The sequence below is a fragment of the Gallus gallus genome, chromosome 22 (genome assembly GCF_016699485.2).
Source record: "Gallus gallus isolate bGalGal1 chromosome 22, bGalGal1.mat.broiler.GRCg7b, whole genome shotgun sequence".
In the NCBI taxonomy this organism is placed as follows: domain Eukaryota; kingdom Metazoa; phylum Chordata; class Aves; order Galliformes; family Phasianidae; genus Gallus; species Gallus gallus.
The window spans coordinates 4,519,234-4,538,365 of NC_052553.1; the positions used below are offsets into that span (position 1 = coordinate 4,519,234).

General features: G+C 66.3%; 1 protein-coding gene across 10 annotated transcripts; it reads left to right on the top strand.

The window, feature by feature from the left end:
• The first annotated feature begins 1,043 nt into the window (after positions 1 to 1,043).
• CAMK2B (calcium/calmodulin dependent protein kinase II beta) lies at positions 1,044 to 19,041 on the top strand. 10 transcript variants are annotated; one of them, XM_025142757.3, is made up of 20 exons: positions 1,044 to 1,192; positions 3,436 to 3,530; positions 3,823 to 3,882; positions 5,549 to 5,603; positions 5,850 to 5,915; positions 9,015 to 9,087; positions 9,252 to 9,354; positions 9,421 to 9,504; positions 10,274 to 10,368; positions 10,458 to 10,580; positions 10,673 to 10,756; positions 11,360 to 11,402; positions 11,678 to 11,746; positions 13,588 to 13,628; positions 13,746 to 13,817; positions 14,700 to 14,744; positions 14,945 to 14,993; positions 16,198 to 16,273; positions 16,345 to 16,439; positions 17,434 to 19,041. In XM_025142757.3, exons 1-20 carry the CDS (start codon positions 1,128 to 1,130, stop codon positions 17,664 to 17,666), a joined length of 1,626 nt encoding a protein of 541 aa, XP_024998525.1. In that variant the 5' UTR covers positions 1,044 to 1,127; the 3' UTR covers positions 17,667 to 19,041. The 10 variants fall into 10 exon arrangements, with proteins under 10 accessions (XP_024998525.1, NP_989625.2, XP_024998526.1 ...); NM_204294.2 differs by having other exon boundaries at positions 13,591 to 13,628; XM_025142758.3 differs by lacking the exon at positions 14,700 to 14,744.
• Positions 19,042 to 19,132: the final 91 nt, after the last annotated feature.

The following is a 19,132-nucleotide window of genomic DNA, read 5'->3' on the forward strand; positions in this document are numbered from 1 at the left end:
TGCCACCACACTGCCCGCGGGGCGCTGCCACCCACAGGGGCGCTGCTGCCTATAGGGACGCTGCCACAACCCACGGGGACACCACAACCCGTAGGGACACCACCACCCATAGGGGCACTGCCACGCACGGGGACACGCGCGCTGTCTGCAGCCCCGCTCGAAGGCTGCACCCCTTCAGCCCCGTGGGGCAGCAGCGTCCCGCGGTGCCCACTGGGGACATCGGTATCCCGTGGGGCCCGGGGGACCCCTCCCCACCCGCTCCCCGTCCCCCGGTGACAGCGCACAGCCGCAGCCCCGTGGCCGCCCACGGTCGCCATGGCAACGCCGCCCGCCGCCCACTCGCGCTCCCCCCCCAGCGTGGGCCCCGTTCCCACGGCCCCGCCCACGGGGGTGGAGTTTAATGTCACCGTATGTCCGTCCCCGTCCCCCCCCCCCCCGTGTAGCGTCGGGTGGGCTCAGGGGGGTCCCCCCCGTGGATAGGGGGGGGATTGGGGGAGTTCCCCCCCACCCCACGCGTGTTTTGGGGGAGTCCTGAGGGGGGTGCGAGTGGGGAGGGGGGGGGTTGCACAACGTTTGGGGACCTCGGTGGGGGGTGGGGGTCGGGTGGGGGGTGGGTTGGGGGGGTAGGGGGGGAACGTCCTCGGGATGGGGGGTACGTATGGAGGGGGGGGGGTTGTATGGGGGTATTTGAGGGGGGGTTCTGGGGGTGGGCCGTTGGTGATGGGGGTATTTGGGGATGGGGGGGTCTGGATTTGAGGGTATTTGGGACGGGTGGGGGTCCGGGGCTGTCTGCGGAGGGGTCGGTCTCGGTCCCGCTGCGCGCCCCGCGCTGCCTTTACGGGGGGGCTCCGGAGGGGCGGGGATTGGGGCGGGGTGGGGAGGGGGGGGATCCCTGTGGGCGGGGGGGGGGCAGCCCCGGGCTGGAGCCTCCCCCGGGCGGCAGCGCCTCCCCCTCCTTCCTCCCCCTCCTCCTCCTCCTCCTCCTCCTCCTCCCCTCCGCGTCCCGCACCCCCCGAGCCGGGCGGGGCCGAGCGGAGCCGAGCGGTGCCGAGCGGAGCCGAAGAGGAGCGGACGGAGCGGAGCGGGCGCTCAGTGCGCTCGGCGCGGCGCGGGGCGGCAGCAGCAGTATGGCCACCACCGTGCCCTGCACCCGCTTCACCGACGAGTATCAGCTCTACGAGGAGATCGGCAAGTAAGGGCCGGCGGGGCGCGGATTTGGGGTCCGCTGGGGGGGGGTGGGGGGGGGTTGGGTTGGGGCCCCCCGCAGCCGTGACGCATTTCGGAGCCAAACACCCGCCCCCCCCCCCCCCCTCCCCCATGGGGACCCCAATGTAGTACCGGCCCCCCCCCCCCCCCCCCCCGGCCCCGCCCGGATCCGGACCGGCCCTGTCCCCCTTCAGCCCCCCCCCGACCCCCCATGGGAACCCCCCCGCAGGGACCCCCACAGCCGCCCCGCTATCCCGGGCCCGTATACCCCGTACCCCATATACCGCATACCACACCATAGCCCATAGAGCTCCTCTGTCCCCATAGCCCCCCCACAGCCCCCCCGCGCCCCGCAGCCCCCATAATCCCCCTTTATCCTATGGAGCCCCCCAGTCCTTATGGTCCCCTTATAGCCCCCACAGCCCCCATAACCCCCCCATTTCTCCTAGCCCCCCACAGCCCCCCTAGCCCCCTCCAGTCCCTATAGCCCCTCCCAGTGCCCATAGCCCCCGCAGCCCTATGGGTCCCCCCCGGCCTCACAGACCCCATCCGTTTCCTGCCCTACAAAGCCCTGACCCCCCAGCTCCTATAGCCCCCCCCGGTCCTTACAACCCCCCCCCATTCTGCCGACCCCCCCTCCCCGCAGACCCCTCTCCAGACCCCCTCAGTCCCTATAGCCATCAGGTTCCTACAGACCCCTCTGGACCATAAACTCCCCCCACTTCCTATAGACCCCCCAACCCTCCCAGACCCTGCAGTTGCTACGGAGCCCCCGCAGTCCTTATAGCCCCCACATCCCCATAAGCCCCCCCCCCCAAAGTCCCCTCACTCCTTCCCACTCCCCCAGGAGCCCCCATAGCCCCCCCAGTCCCTATAGCCCAGGATGTAGCCCCTGTTCCCTGTACACCCTCAATTCCCTATAACCCCCAAAGATCTCCTGCCCCCCCCCCATTCCCTGCAGCCCCCCCTTTCCCTATAGCCCCTGGGTCCTACAGCCCCCCGCACATCCCTGACCTGCTCCCTTTGTTCCTCCCCCCCCCCCCCCACATTCTGCAGCTGTCATCCCTACAGACCCCCCCCCAGATCTCTATAGACCCCCTCCAACCTCGTCTCCCCTTCAGCCCCCACCCCCCATCCTCTCCTGGGCCTTATATAACTCCCCACAGCCCCCCCCCCGCTCTATACAGGGTCAATCTTTTGGGACCCCCCCAGTCCTTCAAGACCCCCCGAGACCTTTGAGACCCCCCCCCGAAGACCCTCCCAATCCTTAGAGAGCCCAATTCTTAAAGACCCCCCCCCCCACCCCTTAGTTCCTTTCCATGCCTTATGGACCCCAGGGACGGGTACAGGTGGTTCATTCTGGGGGGTCCCTTTGAGGTGCTGTGGGGGGGGGGGGGGGGGTGTTGTGCTGCCTCTCCATCCTTAACCCGCAGCCATCCCTGGTTGCCATGGCAACGGGGCTGCCTCCCCATCTCAGTGTCACCGCCAGCGCCATGCGTCCCCCCCAGCCCTGCAGCCCCCCCCGTGGGGAAACTGAGGCACTGGGGGGGGGTGTACAGCTATCCCTGTCACCTCCTGTGTTCTTCATGTGTGTGGGGGGGGTTCAGGCCCTGGGGGGCTCCCAGTGGGGGCAGGCCCTTGGGGACCCCCCCGTGTGCCGGGGGGGCACAGTGAGGACACAGCAGTGGGGACTGTGACCCCTTTGAGCATCCCCCCCCCCCCCCCCCCCCCCCCCGGGGGCTGTGACCCCCATCTGGAGCATGGTGCCACCAGGTGGGGACACTTGTCCTGGGGGGGGGGGGGGGCCACAGAGCTTGAGCAGTGCCGTGGGGGGAGCAGTGGCACTGCTGTTGGTGGCCGCATCGCTGTCCCCAGTCCTGGGGGGGCTGCTGTCCCTGTGCCCACCCCCGCCACCATCCGGGCCACCGCCGTCCCCATGGCAACGTGCTGCGGGTGCCGACTGCTGCCCACGCTGCTGCGACCCCCCCCCACCGTGCCACCGTCTCCCCACACTGCCACCACACTGTGCCATCTTCCCCCCCACATCCCCGTAGGTTGGGGGCATTTGGGGTGTTCCCCCCCCCACCCCCCCCCCTCCAAGTGCTGGGGTTCACCCAGCGCTGAGTCACGGCCACGGGTGCTGAGTCATGGGGAGGGGGTCAGGGGGATTGGGGGGCCGTGCTTGGGGGTGGGGGGTGGTGACACTGAGTGCCTCCCCGTTGTCCCCAGGGGGGCTTTCTCGGTGGTCCGGCGCTGCGTCAAGCTGTGCACCGGCCATGAGTACGCTGCCAAGATCATCAACACCAAGAAGCTCTCAGCCAGAGGTACGGCCCCCCCCCGCCCCCCTCCGGCCCCACAGCCTCACAGCCCCACATCCCCTGTCCTGTGACCCCGCTGCTGCCCCATGGGGCTGTCCCATCCCGGTCCCGTCCTGCTGCCCCACCGCGTCCCCGGGTGTGCATGCGTGCGTGAGCCGTGTGTGTGCAGGCGTTTGTGCAAGCACACGTGTGAGCAGCGTGTGTGCGTGTGCACGGTGTGCGAGCAGCGGGGGGGGGCTGTGGGTTGGGGTGGGGGCACTGACGGTGCGGTGACGGCGGTGGCTCTCACTGTGCTCAGACCACCAGAAACTGGAGAGGGAGGCGCGCATCTGCCGGCTGCTGAAGCACTCCAACATCGGTGAGAGGGGCGGGGGTGGCTGGGTGGCATTTGGGGACAGGTTGGGTGGCACCTGGGGACTGGGGTGGCACCTGGGTGCTGCTGGGTGGCACCTATGGGCAATAGGGTGGCGCTTGGGGACAGCTGGGTGGCAGCTGGGGCTGTGGGGTGACACCTTGGTGCTGTGGAGTGACACTAATGGGCACCTGGGTGGCACTTGGGGACAGGCTGGGTGGCACCTGAGTACTGCTGGGTGGCACTTGTGGATATCAAGTGGTGCGTGGGGACAGTTGGGTGACATTGGGGTAACACCTGGGGACAGCTTGGTGGCACTCGGGGTTGTGCGGTGGCACCTGGGTGCTGCTGGGTGGCATTTATGGATATCAAGTGGCACCTGGGGACAATCGGGTGGCACCTGGGGTTGGAGAGTGGCACCTGGGGACAGCTGGGTGGCACTTACGGACACCAGGCTGGCACCTGGGGACAGCTGGTTGGCAACTGGGGGTGTGGGGTGGCAATTGGGCACTGCAGAGTGATACTTGTGGCACCTGGGTGACATTGGGAGCAGGCCGGGTGGCACCTGGGTACTGCTGGGGGGCTTTTGTGGACACCAGGTGGCACCTGGGTGACACTTGAGGGCAGGCTGAGTGGCGCTCAGGTGCTGTTGGGTGACACTTATGGACACCCGGTGGTGCCTGGGGACAACTGGGTGGTACCTGGGGTTGTGGGGTGGCTCCTGGGTGCTGCTGGGTGTCACTTACAGGCACCTGGGTGGCACTTGGGGACACTGGATGACATGGTCAATAGGGTGGCACCTGGGGACAGCTGGGTGGCACCCGGTTGGTGCTGGGTGGCACTTATGGACACCAGGGTAGCACCAGGGGACAGCTGGTGACACTTATGGGCAATAGGTTGGCACTTGGGGACAGCTGGGTGGCACCTGGGTGACACTTGAGGACAGGCTGGGTGGCATCTGGGTGCTGCTGGGTGACACTTATGGGCAATAGGTTGGCACCTGGGAACAGCTGGTGGCACAGGGGGGCACATGGTGGGAGAGGCTGGGGGGCACGCGGGGGTGCTGCTGGGGACACTGGGTGGCACCTGTGGGTGTGAAGTGGCACCTGGGTGCTACTGGGTGGCACTTGGGGATAGCTGGGTGGCACCTGGGTGACACTTTGGGGCAGGCTGGGTGGCACCTGGGGGTGCTGCTGGGGACACCGGGTGGCACCCGATGGTGAGGGGCGGCACCTGGGGACCGCTGGATGGCACTTATGGTCCCCAGGGTGGCACTCGGGTCAGCCGGTCGGTACCTGGGTGGCACTTGGGAACAGGCCGGGTGGCCTTTGGGTGCTGCTGGGGGACACCAGCTGGAACCTGGGGACCTCTGGGTGGCACCTGGGTGCTGCTGGGTGGCACTTACGGACACCAGGTGGCACCTGGGGACAGCTGGGAAGGCGGCAGGTGACACCTGGTGGCACTTGGTGACGCGTGAGGTGACCCACCTGAGGAAGTGCTGGGTGACATGTAAGGACACCCGAGTGCCATGGGGACACTGTGGGGACACTGTGGGGACGCTGAGGGCTTGCTGGGTTCCGCTGGGGGACACTCCGGGTGCCACCCGCTGGGTGACATACAGGGGGTGCTGGGTGCCACCTGCTGTCCCCTCAGCCTGTCCCTGTCCCTGCAGTGCGGCTCCACGACAGCATCTCGGAGGAGGGCTTCCACTACCTCGTGTTCGACCTGTGAGTGCAGCGTGTCCCCGGGGGGGGTCCCCAAGGGGGGGGGGGGTCCCCGGGGGGTGTCCCCAGTGGGACCCTCGGGGCTGATGTCCCCAAATGGGGTCTGCAAGGGATGTCCCCAGGGGGACGGCGGGGTCCCTGAGGGGCGATGTCCCCCCCCGGGGTGGGGGTGGGGGGGTTGGGGTGTCCCAGGTGGGGGTCCCCGGGGGCTGACGGCGCGGTGTCCCCGCGGTGCTGTGTGCCCCGCAGGGTGACGGGCGGAGAGCTGTTTGAGGACATCGTGGCCCGGGAGTACTACAGCGAGGCGGACGCCAGGTGAGCCCCCCGGCCCCGGGCACTGCGAGGCGGGGGGGGGGGCTGAGGGGGGGGGCAGCAGGGGGTGGGGGTGGGGGAGGGGCCGGACACCCCACTGCGGGGTGGGGCAGTGCCCATAAACCCCCTTTCCCCATCCCCCCCTCCACCCCCCGGCTCCATCCCGCTTCGGGGCTCCCCCATGTTCCCCCCCCCCCCCCCCCGTGCCGGTGCAGCCGTGTGCCGCCGTGTGCCCGTCCCCGTGGTCTCTGGGCTTTCACAACATTGTTTCTCCCCCTCTCTCGTTCCCCCCCCATCTCCCCCCATCCCACCCCCCCCCACTCCCTGACCCCATCCCCTCTCCTTTGTCTCCCCACCCCCTTCACCCCTCCCTCCGTCTCCCATCACGCGTCTCTCTGTGTGTCCGTGTGTCCGTCCATGTGTCTCTGTCTGTCCCACCACTGCCCCTCCGCTCGCTGCCCCCCCGCACCCCCACCCCCCGGCTCCCCTTCCCCGTGTTTTGCCTCCTTCCACCCCTTAACCCCCCCCCCCCCCACGCCTCACTCTGCCCCACAACCCCATACCCGCTCCTTCCCCCCCACCTGTCCCATAACCCCTCACCCGCCCTGCGCCCCCTAACCCGCTCCCATGATTTCTCCATATCTCCGGCCCTGCCTTATGCCCCCCCATCTGCCCCCCGACCCTCTCAACCCCATATCTGCCCCCCCCGCCCCCTAACCCGCTCCCCTCCCTCTAAACCCAACCCACACCCCCATCCCTGCCCCCTGCCCCCCCCGACCCCATTCCTTCCCTCCTAACCTGCCCTATTGCCCCCTAAACCTTCCCCATGCCAACTCTATAACCCCTAACCTGCTCCCCAACCCCCCCCAAATCCCATACCTGCCCCCTCCCCCCCCCACCTGCCCCATCGCCCCCCTACCTGCCCCACGTGCCCTAACCCACCCCCATACCTACTCTATAACCCCAAACCTGCCCCCTCGCCCCCAAACCCGCCCCCACCCCACCCTGTGCCCCCCCCCCCATCTCGCCCCATCCCGCCGCCCCCCGCCCCCCCCGTTTTGTTTTGCAGTCACTGTGTCCATGAGCTATTAGCACGCGTTTCTCACACCCATCACTTTGCCTTTGCGCGCAGGCAGCTGCAGGTCAGTATAAACGGGGAGGGGGTCCGGGGGGGGGCTGTGCCCCCCCGCCCAGCCGGAGCCTCGCGCTCCCCTCACCGCACCCCCGCTTTGGGGTTTCCTCCTCCTTTTTCCAATTGCCCTCTTAAAGAAAAAAGAAAAAGAAAAAGAAAAGAATTTAAAAATCACTTTTTTTTTCTCCCTCCCCACTCCCCCCCCACCCCCCCAAAAAAAAGTAATAATTAAAAAACACACCAAAATTACCAATTGTGGGGAGGTCGCCGCCCCCCCCCCCCCCCCCCGGTGCCCCATTCCACCCCCATTTCAGCTCTCATCTCCCGCTCCTCCCTCTCTTGTCTCGTCTCATCACCCTCCCCCTCCCTGTCCGTCCTGTCTGGGGGTCCCCCGCAATGGGGGGGGGCACAGCGGCACCCGGTGTCCGTCCCCCCCCCCCCACAACTTTCCCACCCCCAGCTCTCCTTGGGGCTCGGGGGGGAGCGCCCACGTGTGCAGCACAGTGGGGCTGAGTGGGTTTGGGTCAGGGTTTGGGGTCAGGGTCAGGGTTAGGGTTGTGGTTTGGGGTCAGGGTTAGGGTTAGGGTTGTGGTTTGGGGTCAGGGTCAGGGTTAGGGTTGTGGTTTGGGGTCAGGGTCAGGGTTAGGGTTATGGTTTGGGGTCAGGGTCAGGGTTAGGGTTATGGTTTGGGGTGAGGGTTGGGGTAAAAGGGTCAGGATTTGGGGTTAGGGTTAGGGTTTGAGATCAGGGTATGGGGTCAGTGCTACAGGTCATGGTTTAGGGTTAAGGTCGGGGTTAGGGTAAAGGTTAGGGTCGGTTAGGGTGTGGGTTTGGGGTAGGGTCATGATATGGGGTTAGCGTGAAGATTAGGGTTATGGTTTGGGGTCAGGGTTTAAGGTTAGAGTCAGGGCTAGGTTTAGCTTGGGGTCAGGGTTAGGATTATTGTTTGGGGTCAGGGTTAGGATTATTGTTTGGGGTCAGGATGCGGGGTCAGTGTTAAGGTAATGGTTTAGAGTTAGGTCAGGGTAAAGGGGTCAAGGTTTGAGCTGGGATTTGAGGTTAGGGTCATGATTTGCATTCAGGGTTTAGGGTTGGGGTCCGGGTTAGGGTAAAAGAGTCAGAGTTTGGGGTTAGGCTCAGGGTTAGGGCTGTGGTTTGGGATTAGGGTTAGTCTGAGGATTAGGGCTGTGATTTGGGGTCGGGGTTAGGGCTGTGGTTTGGGGTCAGGGTTAGGCTCAGGGTTAGGACTGTGATTTGGGGTCAGGGTTAGGCTCAGGGCTGTGATTTGGGGTCAGGGTTAGACTCGGGGTAAGGGGTCACTGTGATTTGGGGTCAGGATTAGGCTCAGGATTGGGGCTGTGGTTTGGGATCAGGGTTAGGCTCAGGGTTAGGGCTGTGGTTTGGGATCAGGGTTAGGCTCAGGGTTAGGGCTGTGATTCGGGGTCAGGGTTAGGCTCAGGGCTGTGATTTGGGGTCAGGGTTAGGCTCAGGGTTAGGGCTGTGATTTGGGGTCATGGTTAGGCTCAGGGTTAGGGGTTGCTGTGATTTGGGGTCATGGTTAGGCTCAGGGTTAGGGCTGTGGTTTGGGGTCAGGGTTAGGCTCGGGGTTAGGGCTGTGATTTGGGGTCAGGGTTAGGCTCGGGGTTAGGGCTGTGATTTGGGGTCAGGGTTAGGCTCGGGGTTAGGGCTGTGGTTTGGGATCAGGGTTAGGCTCAGGGTTAGGGCTGTGATTCGGGGTCAGGGTTAGGCTCAGGGCTGTGATTTGGGGTCAGGGTTAGGCTCAGGGTTAGGGCTGTGGTTTGGGGTCAGGGTTAGGCTCAGGGTTAGGGCTGTGGTTTGGGGTCAGGGTTAGGCTCAGGGCTGTGATTTGGGGTCAGGGTTAGGCTCAGGGTTAGGGGTCACTGTGCCCCCGCAGCGGGGTGGGTCTGGGGGTGGCGGTGCCCGCTGACCCCTGGGCTGTTTGCCCGCAGCCACTGCATCCAGCAGATCCTGGAGGCCGTCCTGCACTGTCACCAAATGGGGGTCGTGCACAGAGACCTCAAGGTGAGCACATCCCCCCCCGTCCCTCCGCGTCCTTCTGGTCTGTGTCCCTGGGGGTGGGGGGGGGGGGGGGGAGGTAGGGGGTGCACCCTGCCCCACACACGCTGGCTGTGGGGCGCGGAGCCCTGGGGTGACGCCGTGGGGCCGCCCCCCATCCCTCCCCGCAGCCAGAGAACCTCCTCCTGGCCAGCAAGTGTAAGGGCGCGGCGGTGAAGCTGGCGGATTTCGGGCTGGCCATCGAGGTGCAGGGTGATCAGCAGGCCTGGTTCGGTGAGTGACCCCCCCGCAGCCCCCCCCGCAGCCCCGGCCCCCCGCTCAGCCCCTGCCCCGTGCCAGGCTTCGCCGGCACGCCCGGCTACCTGTCCCCCGAGGTGCTGCGCAAGGAGGCCTACGGCAAACCCGTGGACATCTGGGCCTGCGGTAAGGGCGCCGCGGGACCCCCGTCCCGACCCCGGGACCCCCACCCTGTCCCCATCTCCTCCGTCCCATCCCCAGCCCCCAGATCCCATCCCCATCCCCCCCATCCTGTCCCCATCCCCCCCATCCCGTCCCCATCCCCCCCATCCTGTCCCCATCCCTCCTGTCCCCACCCTCATCCCCGTTCGCATCCATCCCCATCCCCTTCCCATCTCCGTCCCCATCCTGGTCCCACACCCATTCCATCCCAGTCCCCATACCGGACCCGTTCCAGTCTATACTGGTCCCCATCACAGTCTTTATCCCGGTCCCCACCCATGTCCTCAAAGGGGTTCCCACCCTGGTCCCATTGTGGTCCCCATCCCAGTCCCCACACCGATCCCATTGCAGTTTATACTGATCCCCACCCCAGTTCCCATACCGGTTCCATTCCCGTCTATACTGACCCCCATGCCAGTCCCCATCCCAGTCCTCACTGACTGCCATCCCAGTCCCATTCCCGTTCTGCACGCCGGTCCCCATCCCAGTCCCCACACTGATCTCATTCCAGTTCATACTGATGCCCACCCCAGTTCCCATACCGGTTCCATCCCAGTCCCCGCACTGATCCTATTGCAGTCTTTACTGACCCCCCTTCCCAGTCCCCATCCCAATCCCCGCTGCTCCCATCCCCTCCCATCCCATCCCCTCCCATCCCCTCCCCTCCCATCCCATCCCTGTCCCCCCATCCCCTCCCCCTGGTGCCGGTCCGGCTGATGTGTGTGCGGCGCAGGGGTGATCCTATACATCCTGCTGGTGGGATACCCGCCCTTCTGGGACGAGGACCAGCACAAGCTGTACCAGCAGATCAAGGCGGGCGCCTACGACGTGAGTGCGCCGTTACCCCCCCGACCTCCCCCCGGGGACAGAGGGCCGCAGCCGCCCCCTCCCCGCCCCGTCCTGCTGTGTCCCCGCAGTTCCCCTCCCCGGAGTGGGACACGGTCACCCCCGAAGCCAAGAACCTCATCAACCAGATGCTGACCATCAACCCTGCCAAGCGCATCACCGCCCACGAGGCCCTCAAGCATCCGTGGGTCTGCGTAAGTGTGCCCCCCCCCCCCACTGACCCCCAGCCCGCCCCACACCGTCCCCATGGGGTGCTCTCCCCGTGCTGACCCCGCTGTCCCCGCAGCAACGCTCCACCGTGGCCTCCATGATGCACAGACAGGAGACGGTGGAGTGCCTGAAGAAGTTCAACGCCCGCAGGAAGCTGAAGGTGGGTGGGGGTCCCATCGCACCGTGTCCCCTTCCCACCCCGCCGTGTCCCCTTCCCACCCCGCCGTGTCCGTGTCCTCTCCCCACCGTGGCTGTGTCCCCATCCCGTTCTGACCGCAGCCCCGTCCCATCACAGCCGTTTCCCCGTCGTGCCGTGGCCGTATCCCCACCCCTTCCCACGTCCTTCAGTCCCACCCCACTCCTCGTGGTGCTCTCCCATCTCCCCCACTCCCATCCCGGGATATCCCAACCCCACCACAGCCACATCCCGGCGCTTTGCCGCGCCCCATATCCCCCACTCCCTCCCCTGGCCACGTCCCACGGCTTCACTGTGTCCCACAGTCCCCTTCTGGGACGTCCCGGTGCCCGGCTGTATCCCCGGCCCCATCCCACCCACGTCCCACACTGCCACCACAGCCGTGTCCTGGTGCCACCCGTCTGTGCCATCACGGTCTGTGCCACGGTGTCACCCGGCTTTGTTACGGTCCTCCCCACATCCCCCTGTCCCGTCCTGGGGTGTCCCCATACCTTCCCAGCCATATCCCATTGCCGCCCCCCACGTCCCGGTGCCACGCGGTGCCGCGCTGACCTGGTGCCGTTGCAGGGCGCGATCCTCACCACCATGTTGGCCACCCGGAACTTCTCAGGTGAGCCCCCCCCCTCCCGGCCCCGGGACGCCTCACCGCCCCCCGCGTCCCCGGGCCCGGCCCCGCTCGCTGCCGCTGTCTTTCTCTCTTTCCCCCCACCCTCCGAACTCCCCCAACCCCCGTTTTGACGCGAGGACGGCCGTGCCGTGCGGTAACGGGGCTGGGAGGGGGGGAACCCAGGAGGCGACATGGGGGTCACCCCCAGCAGGGGCTCGCGCCCCGTGCCCACCTAACGGGGTCGCTTCCTTTCTCTCCTCTCGCTGCCCGCCCCGCAGTGGGCAGACAGACCACCGCGCCTCCCTCCATGTCGGCCGCCGCGGCCCCCCTGGGGCTGGTGGAACAAGGTAGACGCCGCACGGACCCCCCCGTGCCGCCCGCTTGCCTCTGGTCCCCACCCCCCCCACCCCACTCCTCCTCCTCCTCCTCCTCCTCTTCCTCCCCCTCCAGGCTTGGGGTCCCTCCTCGGGAATGGCACCGCACGCATGGGACCCCCCTGCCTGTCTGCCTGTCTGCCTGCCCCCCCCGCCCCCCCCCGCTGCTCCTGGGGAGGGAGGTGCTGGCACGCGGTGTCCCCGTCACCGCTTGTGTCCCCACACCGGGGCTGCGTGGGGTGCGTGGGGCCATGGGCTGGGGGTGCACCCGGTGCCACAGTGCTGTGGAACGCCCGTGGGACTCAGAACCCTCCGTGTCACCCAGGACCCCCATGGCACCCGGGATGCTTATGGTACTTGGGGCCCCCCCGTCACCCTGGACCCCCACGGTACATGGCATCCCCATGGCACGTGGGATCCCCATAGCACCTGGGACCCTCGTGTCACCCAGGACCTCTATGGTGTATGGCATCCCCACGGCACGTGGGACCCCTGTGGTACCCGGGACCCCCATGGTATGCAGCACCCCTACGTCACCTGGGACCCTTTGGTACCCGAGACCCCCCCTGCGTCGCCTGGGACCTTCCTGGCACCCGGGCCCCCCCATGGCACCCACCATCCCCATGTCACCAGGGACCCCTGCAGTAGCTGGAAGCCCCGTGGCACCCGGCACCCGTGGTGACACCTGGGACCCATCATGGCCTCCAGCCCCCCTGTTGGGACCCACTGTGGCACCCCCATGGCCCCCAGCACCCATCGCAGGACCCAGCGCCCCTGATGGCACATGGTGGGAGGGGGGGGGGTCAGGGAGAATTTCAGAGCCAACCTCCCCCCCCCCCATTTGGGGGTGTGCCGTGGCTGCTGCTCCATCCCACAGCATTGCTCAGCTGCAGGGGGGGCTGCGCTGCTGCATGGGGGCTGCACCCGTGCATGGGGGAAGTGGTGCCGCTGCATGGGAGGGGGGAGGGGCTTCGTGCAAGCACATTGGGGGGGGGGGGCGCATTGCCGCATGGGGGGCTGCATTCCCCTCTGGGGGCTGCACTGCAGCGTGCCTGCATGGCCCCGTTGTGCTGCAGCCAGTGTTTGTGGTGCCGCGAAACACTCGGCGGGTCTTAAACCCCCCCATAGCCAGCGAGCCCCCCCGGGGACCCCCCCCGATGGCTCTGGTTTAGACCCTGACCCCCAGCGCCGCAGCCCCCAGCCCGCTTCCCGAGGAGGGCCCTCACCCCGGGGACACGGCTGTGCCACGGGGGTGTCCCCGTGTCCCCCCCCGCCCTTCCCCGTCCCCCCACCCACCCACCAAATGGGTCCTGCACTGACCCCACCCCCCCCCCGGCGCTGCCATCCTCGACACCGCCCGGTGAGGACGGAGCTGAGGACGCCCAACAGGTGACACCGGCGCTGGAGAGGGGGGGGACACAGCGGCGCGGCCCCCCCCGTGCCGTGCACCCCCCACCCCACATAGGTCAGGCCAGGAGGGGCGGCCGCCCCACGTCCCGCTGCCCCCCCCTGCACGGTTTGCGGGGTCCGGGGCCGCCGCCTGCGCTCAGAGACGATTTTTGTGTTTTTCTGTTTTGTTTTTCCCTTCTTCCCCTTTTCCCCCCCCCCCCCCCTCTCTCTCGCCCCTTTCTCTCTCTCCCTTCTCTCTCTCTCTCTCTCTCTCTCTCTCGCTTTCCTCTCTGCATTTCTTCAAGGTAAGCCAACCCCCGGCCCCCGCTGTGCCCCCCCGGTGCCCCCCCGGGGCGGGAGGGGACGGTGGCCCTGTCCCCGTGGGGGGGACACACAGCGCTGACCCTCTGCTTTCCCCCCCGCAGCAGCTAAGAGTCTGCTCAACAAGAAGGCTGATGGCGTCAAGGTGAGGGGACACGGGGCAGGGGGGGAAGGGGGGGGAGGTCACAAACGTGTGACCCCCCCCCCCCTCAAGCTGCCATCGCTGACCTCCCCCCCCCCCCCTCCCCGTCCATCCCCGCAGCCCCAGACCAACAGCACCAAAGGTAGCGCTGGCGTCACCAGCCCCAAAGGGACACTGCCGCCCGCAGCGCTGGTAGGTGCCCCCCCACGCACATACCCCCACCCCACGCCCCCCCCCCTTCCATCCCTCCATCCCATCGCATCCATCGCCATGCTCGCCAGCGGCACAGTCGGTCACGGAGTGGGGAAGAGGGGGACCCCCCCCCCAGCAGTAAGTGTCCCCCCCAGCAGTAAGTGTCCCCAAAGCATCACGGGGCTCACAGCCCCCCCCACCCCTCCCGGCACGGTGGGTGCAGGATGTGGGCACAGAGGCAGCTCTGGGGCAGGTGGGTGTGGGGGTGACACAGGGACAAGGGCAGGAGCTGCTGATGAGGGGCAAGACGTGGGGGGGGGGGGGGGAGGACGTGGGCACGGACGTGAGCTGGCAGCAGGACCCCCATGGGGTGGTGGGCGCAGGACGCATCCTGACCTGACTGCCGGAGCGAAGGGGTGTTGGGCAGCGCGGTGGGGGCTCAGGGGGGGTGGGGGGACCTCAGGGCGCGGGCACGAGGGGTGCCCCCACGGCGTGGATGGCAAGGTGGGTATGCAACGCAGGCGTGGGGCTCTGTGTGGGTCAGAGCAGTGGGTGCAGAGCCCCCCCCCACCTCCCGGTCAGAGCAGCGGGCTCAGGATGTGGGCGCAGTGCCCCCTGCACGGTGGGTGCAAGACGTGGTTCCCCCCCCCCCCCCCTTTTTCCCCCCTCTCCCCACTCTCTCTCAATTAAACCATGTCGCTTTGCTGGACTAACGACTCTCTGCTTCTCTCCCCCCGCCCTCCCCACCCGCTGTGGGTCTGTGCCCCCGTCCGCGTGCCCCCCACCCCCCCTTTCCCCCCCCACGCCGCTGTGCTCTGGTCTCTCCTCGCCTCCTTCCTCCCCCTCTCTCCTCCTCCTCTGTCTCTCTTCCTTCTCCTGTAGGAGCCTCAAACTACCGTAATTCATAACCCTGCGGACGGCATTAAGGTATTGCTGCCCCCTCTCCGCTTTCCGCCTCCATCCTCCCCCCATCTCCCATCTGTTCGGGGCTGGGGGCTCCCGGTGGTCCCAGGGAGGCGTCACCCCCACGGCCGGGGCGCGCGGTTCCTCCCCTCCCCCCAAAATGGGTGCTGACCCCCCCACCCCTCTGTCTCTCCCCCCGCACTGCTGCCCCCCCCCGCCGGCAGGAGTCGTCCGACAGCACCAACACCACCATCGAGGACGAGGACACCAAAGGTGATGGGGACATGGGAGGGTGGGGGGCACTGGGGGCACTGAGTTGCATTAGAATGGAGCTAGGATGCTCTGGAATGGCACTGGGGTATACTGGAACAGCACTGGGCTGCACTGGAATGGAGCTAGGATGCATTAGGGTGCACTGGAATGGCACTGGGATATACTGGAATGGCATTGGGATGCATTAGGATGCACTGGGATGAAGCTAGGAGACTCCGGGATGCACTGGAATGGCACTGGGATAAAGCTAGGAGGCACTGGGATGTACTGGGATGGAGCCAGGATGCATTGGAATGGCGCTGGAATTGCACCGGGGTGCATTGAAATGGCACTGGGATATACTGGAATGGCACTGGGATGCACTGGAATGGAGCGAGGATGCACTAAGATGCTTTGGAATGGCACTGGGATGTACTGGAATGGAGCTAGGATGCATTGGGATCGCACTGGAATGGCACTGGGATGGAATGGAATGGCACTGGGATGGAATGGAATGGCACTGGGTTGCTCTGGGATGGCACCGGAATGCGTTTGGCTGCAGTGAGATGGCATGGGAACGCACTGCGACCCTTAGAGATCCCACTGGGATACACTGGGGTGACACTGGGATGCACTGGGTGGAACTGGGGAGCGCCAGGAAGTGATAGAATGGTACCACAGGGCACTGGGATGGGACTGGGATGTATGGAGACGTGCTGGAGAAGCACTGGGACACGGCAGGACGGCACTGAATGTGTTGGGGTGCACTGTGGTGTCCGGTTTGGGTGGTACTGGGATGCACTGGGAATCCACGCGGTGGTGATGCACTGCACTGCAATGTCAGTGGGGTGCGCAGGGGTGGCGTGGGAGGCACTGAGCCATACTGGGATGTACTGGAATGTGACTGGGATGGGTTTGGCTGGCAGTGGGATGGCAGTGAGACGCGCTGGGTCGGAACTGGGATGTGGTACAATGCAATGGGGTGGCTGTGGGGTGGCAGCGGGAGCAGGGAGTGCAGCATCCCCTGTGTGTCCTCAAGGTCTGTGCGTCTGTCCCCTCTGTCCGTGTGTTTGTCCCCACGTTCCCGTCATCCACACGTCACTCAGGGGTCAGTCTGTCCCCGTGGTCTGTGCGTCCCCCCCGTGCTTTTTGTGTCCGTCTGTCCCCGGCCCCTTTGTCCCCCCCCCCCCCCGGGGCCATGGCCGTGACCCCGCTGTCCCCGCAGCCCGCAAGCAGGAGATCATTAAGATCACAGAGCAGCTCATCGAGGCCGTCAACAACGGGGACTTCGAGGCCTACGCGTGAGTGGGGTCGGGGGGGGGGGGGAGGGCCGGGGGGGGTGTGGGGCTGAGGCTGACGCAGCACTTTGCAGGAAGATCTGCGACCCGGGGCTCACCTCCTTCGAGCCCGAAGCGCTGGGCAACCTGGTGGAGGGCATGGACTTCCACCGCTTCTACTTCGAGAACTGTGAGTGCCCGCGGCTGCCCGGCCCTGCCCGGCCCCGCTGCTGCTCTCACTGCCTGCCCTGCCCTGCCCGTCTGTCCGTCCCTGTCTGTCCCTGCCTGCCATCCCCATATCTCTGGCACTACATCTGCCGGCTCTGCCTGCATCCCTTCCTGCATTCTCACCTACATCCATCCCTTCCCCTTGCCTGCATCCCTTCCCCTTGCCTGCATCCCTTCCCCTTGCCTGCATCCCTTCCCCTTGCCTGCATCCCTTCCCCTTGCCTGCATCCCTTCCCCTTGCCTGCATCCCTTCCCCTTGCCTGCATCCCTTCCCCTTGCCTGCATCCCTTCCTTCATCCCTTCCTGCATCCCATCCTGCATCCCTTCCCGTCCTGCATCCCTTTCTTCCTGAATCCCTTCCTTTTGCCTGCATCCTTTCCTTTTGCCTGCATCCCTTCTGCATCCCTTCCCCTTGACTGCACCCCTTCCTTTTGCCTGCACCCCTTCCTGCATCCCTTCCTTTTGCCTGCATCCCTTCCCTTCCTGCATCCCTTCCTGCATCCCTTCCTTTTGCCTGCATCCCTTCCTTCATCCCTTCCTTCATCCCTTCCTTCATCCCTTCCTGCATCCCTTCTGCATCCCTTCCCATCCTGCATCCCTTCTTTTTGCCTGCATCCCTTCCTTCATCCCTTCCTGCATCCCTTCTGCATCCCTTCCCATCCTGCATCCCTTCTTTTTGCCTGCATCCCTTCCTGCATCCCTTCCTGCATCCCTTCCTGCATCCCTTCCTGCATCCCTTCCCTTCCTGCATCCCTTTCTCTTGCTCGCCTCCCTTCCCTTTGCCTGCATCCCTTCCTGCATTCCTTCCTGCATCGCTTCCCTTCCTGCATCCCTTCCTCTTGCCTGCGTCCCTTCCCTCCCTGCCCCTCTCCCTCCATCCCTCCCCCGACCCTTCCCCGTATCCCCGCCCCCCACCCCCCACCCCAGCACCCCGTTCTGACGCCGCCGCCCCGCAGTGCTGTCCAAGAACAACAAACCGATCCACACGACCATCCTGAACCCCCACGTCCACGTCATCGGGGAGGACGCGGCGTGCATCGCCTACATCCGCCTGACACAGTACCTGGACGCGCAGGGCCGCCCGCGCACCAGCCAGTCGGAGGAGACGCGCGTCTGGCACCGCCGCGACGGCAAGTGGCAGAACGTCCACTTCCACGGCTCGGGGGCCCCCGTCGCTCCCCTCCAGTGAAGGTGAGGGCGGCCCGGGGTGGGGGGGGGTCCCACCGCCTGCAGACCCCCCTGAGCACCCCCAGCCCCGTCAGCCCGCCCCCGAGACCCCCACCGAGGCCGAGCCGCCGGCCAGGTGCCGCGGTCCCGGAACACGCGTCCGCATGCCTTGTGCCCCCCCTTTCCCCCCCCGGACCCTCTCCACCCGGTGCCTGTGTTTGCAGAAAAAAAAAAGACAAAAAAAAAAAAAAAAGCCAAAACGACGGAAAACGTTCAAAAATCACCCCCTCCCCCCCCCCCCCCCCCCATTCTGCTCCCTACGTTCTTCCTCCCCCAGCCACGCACCCGTTGGCACGGAGGGGCCATGGGAGCACGCGGACGCCTGCGGTGCCCCCCTCCCTCCTCCTCCGCCTGTGCTGGGCTGGGGGGGCTGCCCGGATCCCCCCCCCCCCCTCCCATCCGGCCGTGCTTGTGGAGTTTCGCTGTTGCTGGTGGTGGATGTTGTTCTTTGGACTCCGCTTTCGCTCCTTCCCTCCCCGGGTCCCTGTACATAGAGAGAGCTCTTTATTTTTGAATTCCCGCGGGAGCAGCTGGTGCCCCCCCCCCACCCCCCCACCTGACCCCCACCCCGTGCTCCCTGCCCGTAGCTCTCTGCCCCACAAGTGTGGGGCGCGCCGAGGGTTGTTGGGGCAGGAGTTCAGTAATTTGGGGGGGGAGAGGGGGGGGGAGGAGGGGTTCCGGCCCTAAGGGCGGGGAGCAGGCGGGGGGCTTGGGGGTGACCCAGCACCCAGGCAGCGGTGCAAGCACTTTAGACTAAGAGAAGGGGTCTCTTAGGGGGCACAGGCTGCTGCCCTCCCCGCATCCGACCCGGCCTCTGGGGGTCACCGCTCTGGGGGGGGGAGGGGGGGGTGGTGGAGGGGGAGCATCGCCCCACGCCCCCCCCCCCCCCCCCCCCCCTCCTTCCCCCACATCCCCATCCCACACCCGTTGTCGCTGGGGCTGTTTGTGGCTGTGGCCGTGGGGCGGGGAGGGCTCTGGGGTGGGGGGGGTGGGGGGGTTATTTTCTGCATGCACTTTGCGCGGGAGCACCTCGAGCGCTAACGCTGTATGTCGGGGAGCTGAGCTGAGCTGTTTCTGTCCCATGAATGCTGGTGGATTGTTGCCGAATTTTCTCCCCCCTCCCCTTTTCTCTCGTTCTTTTCCATCCCTCCCCCCACCCCCACCCCCCCCCCCAGCAATTCCACCCCCCCCCCCCCCTCCCCCTTCTCGGACCCCTTCGTCTTTTCTTTCTGAGCCTTGTAAGTGTAAAAGATGACTCTGATTTCGTTTTTGTCTCGGGAAAAAAACAAAAAAACAAAAAAAACAAAAAACTGCAAATAAATTATGAGGAAAAACAACGTTATGAAAAGAAAATCCCACTGAGCGACGTGGAGCTGCCCGGCGCTTTCCTATGGGACCAACCCCCGGTTCTGCCCCCCATCCCCACCC

What these genes read in the sequence shown, in the direction of transcription:
- CAMK2B (XM_025142757.3), top strand. Translation starts at nt 1,128, where the DNA reads ATGGCCACCACCGTGCCCTGCACCCGCTTCACCGACGAGTATCAGCTC. An exon ending in CAAGAAGCTCTCAGCCAGAG is followed by an intron (nt 3,531 to 3,822) that starts GTACGGCCCCCC and finishes CACTGTGCTCAG; the next exon opens with ACCACCAGAAACTGGAGAGG. An exon ending in ACGCCCGCAGGAAGCTGAAG is followed by an intron (nt 10,757 to 11,359) that starts GTGGGTGGGGGT and finishes GTGCCGTTGCAG; the next exon opens with GGCGCGATCCTCACCACCAT.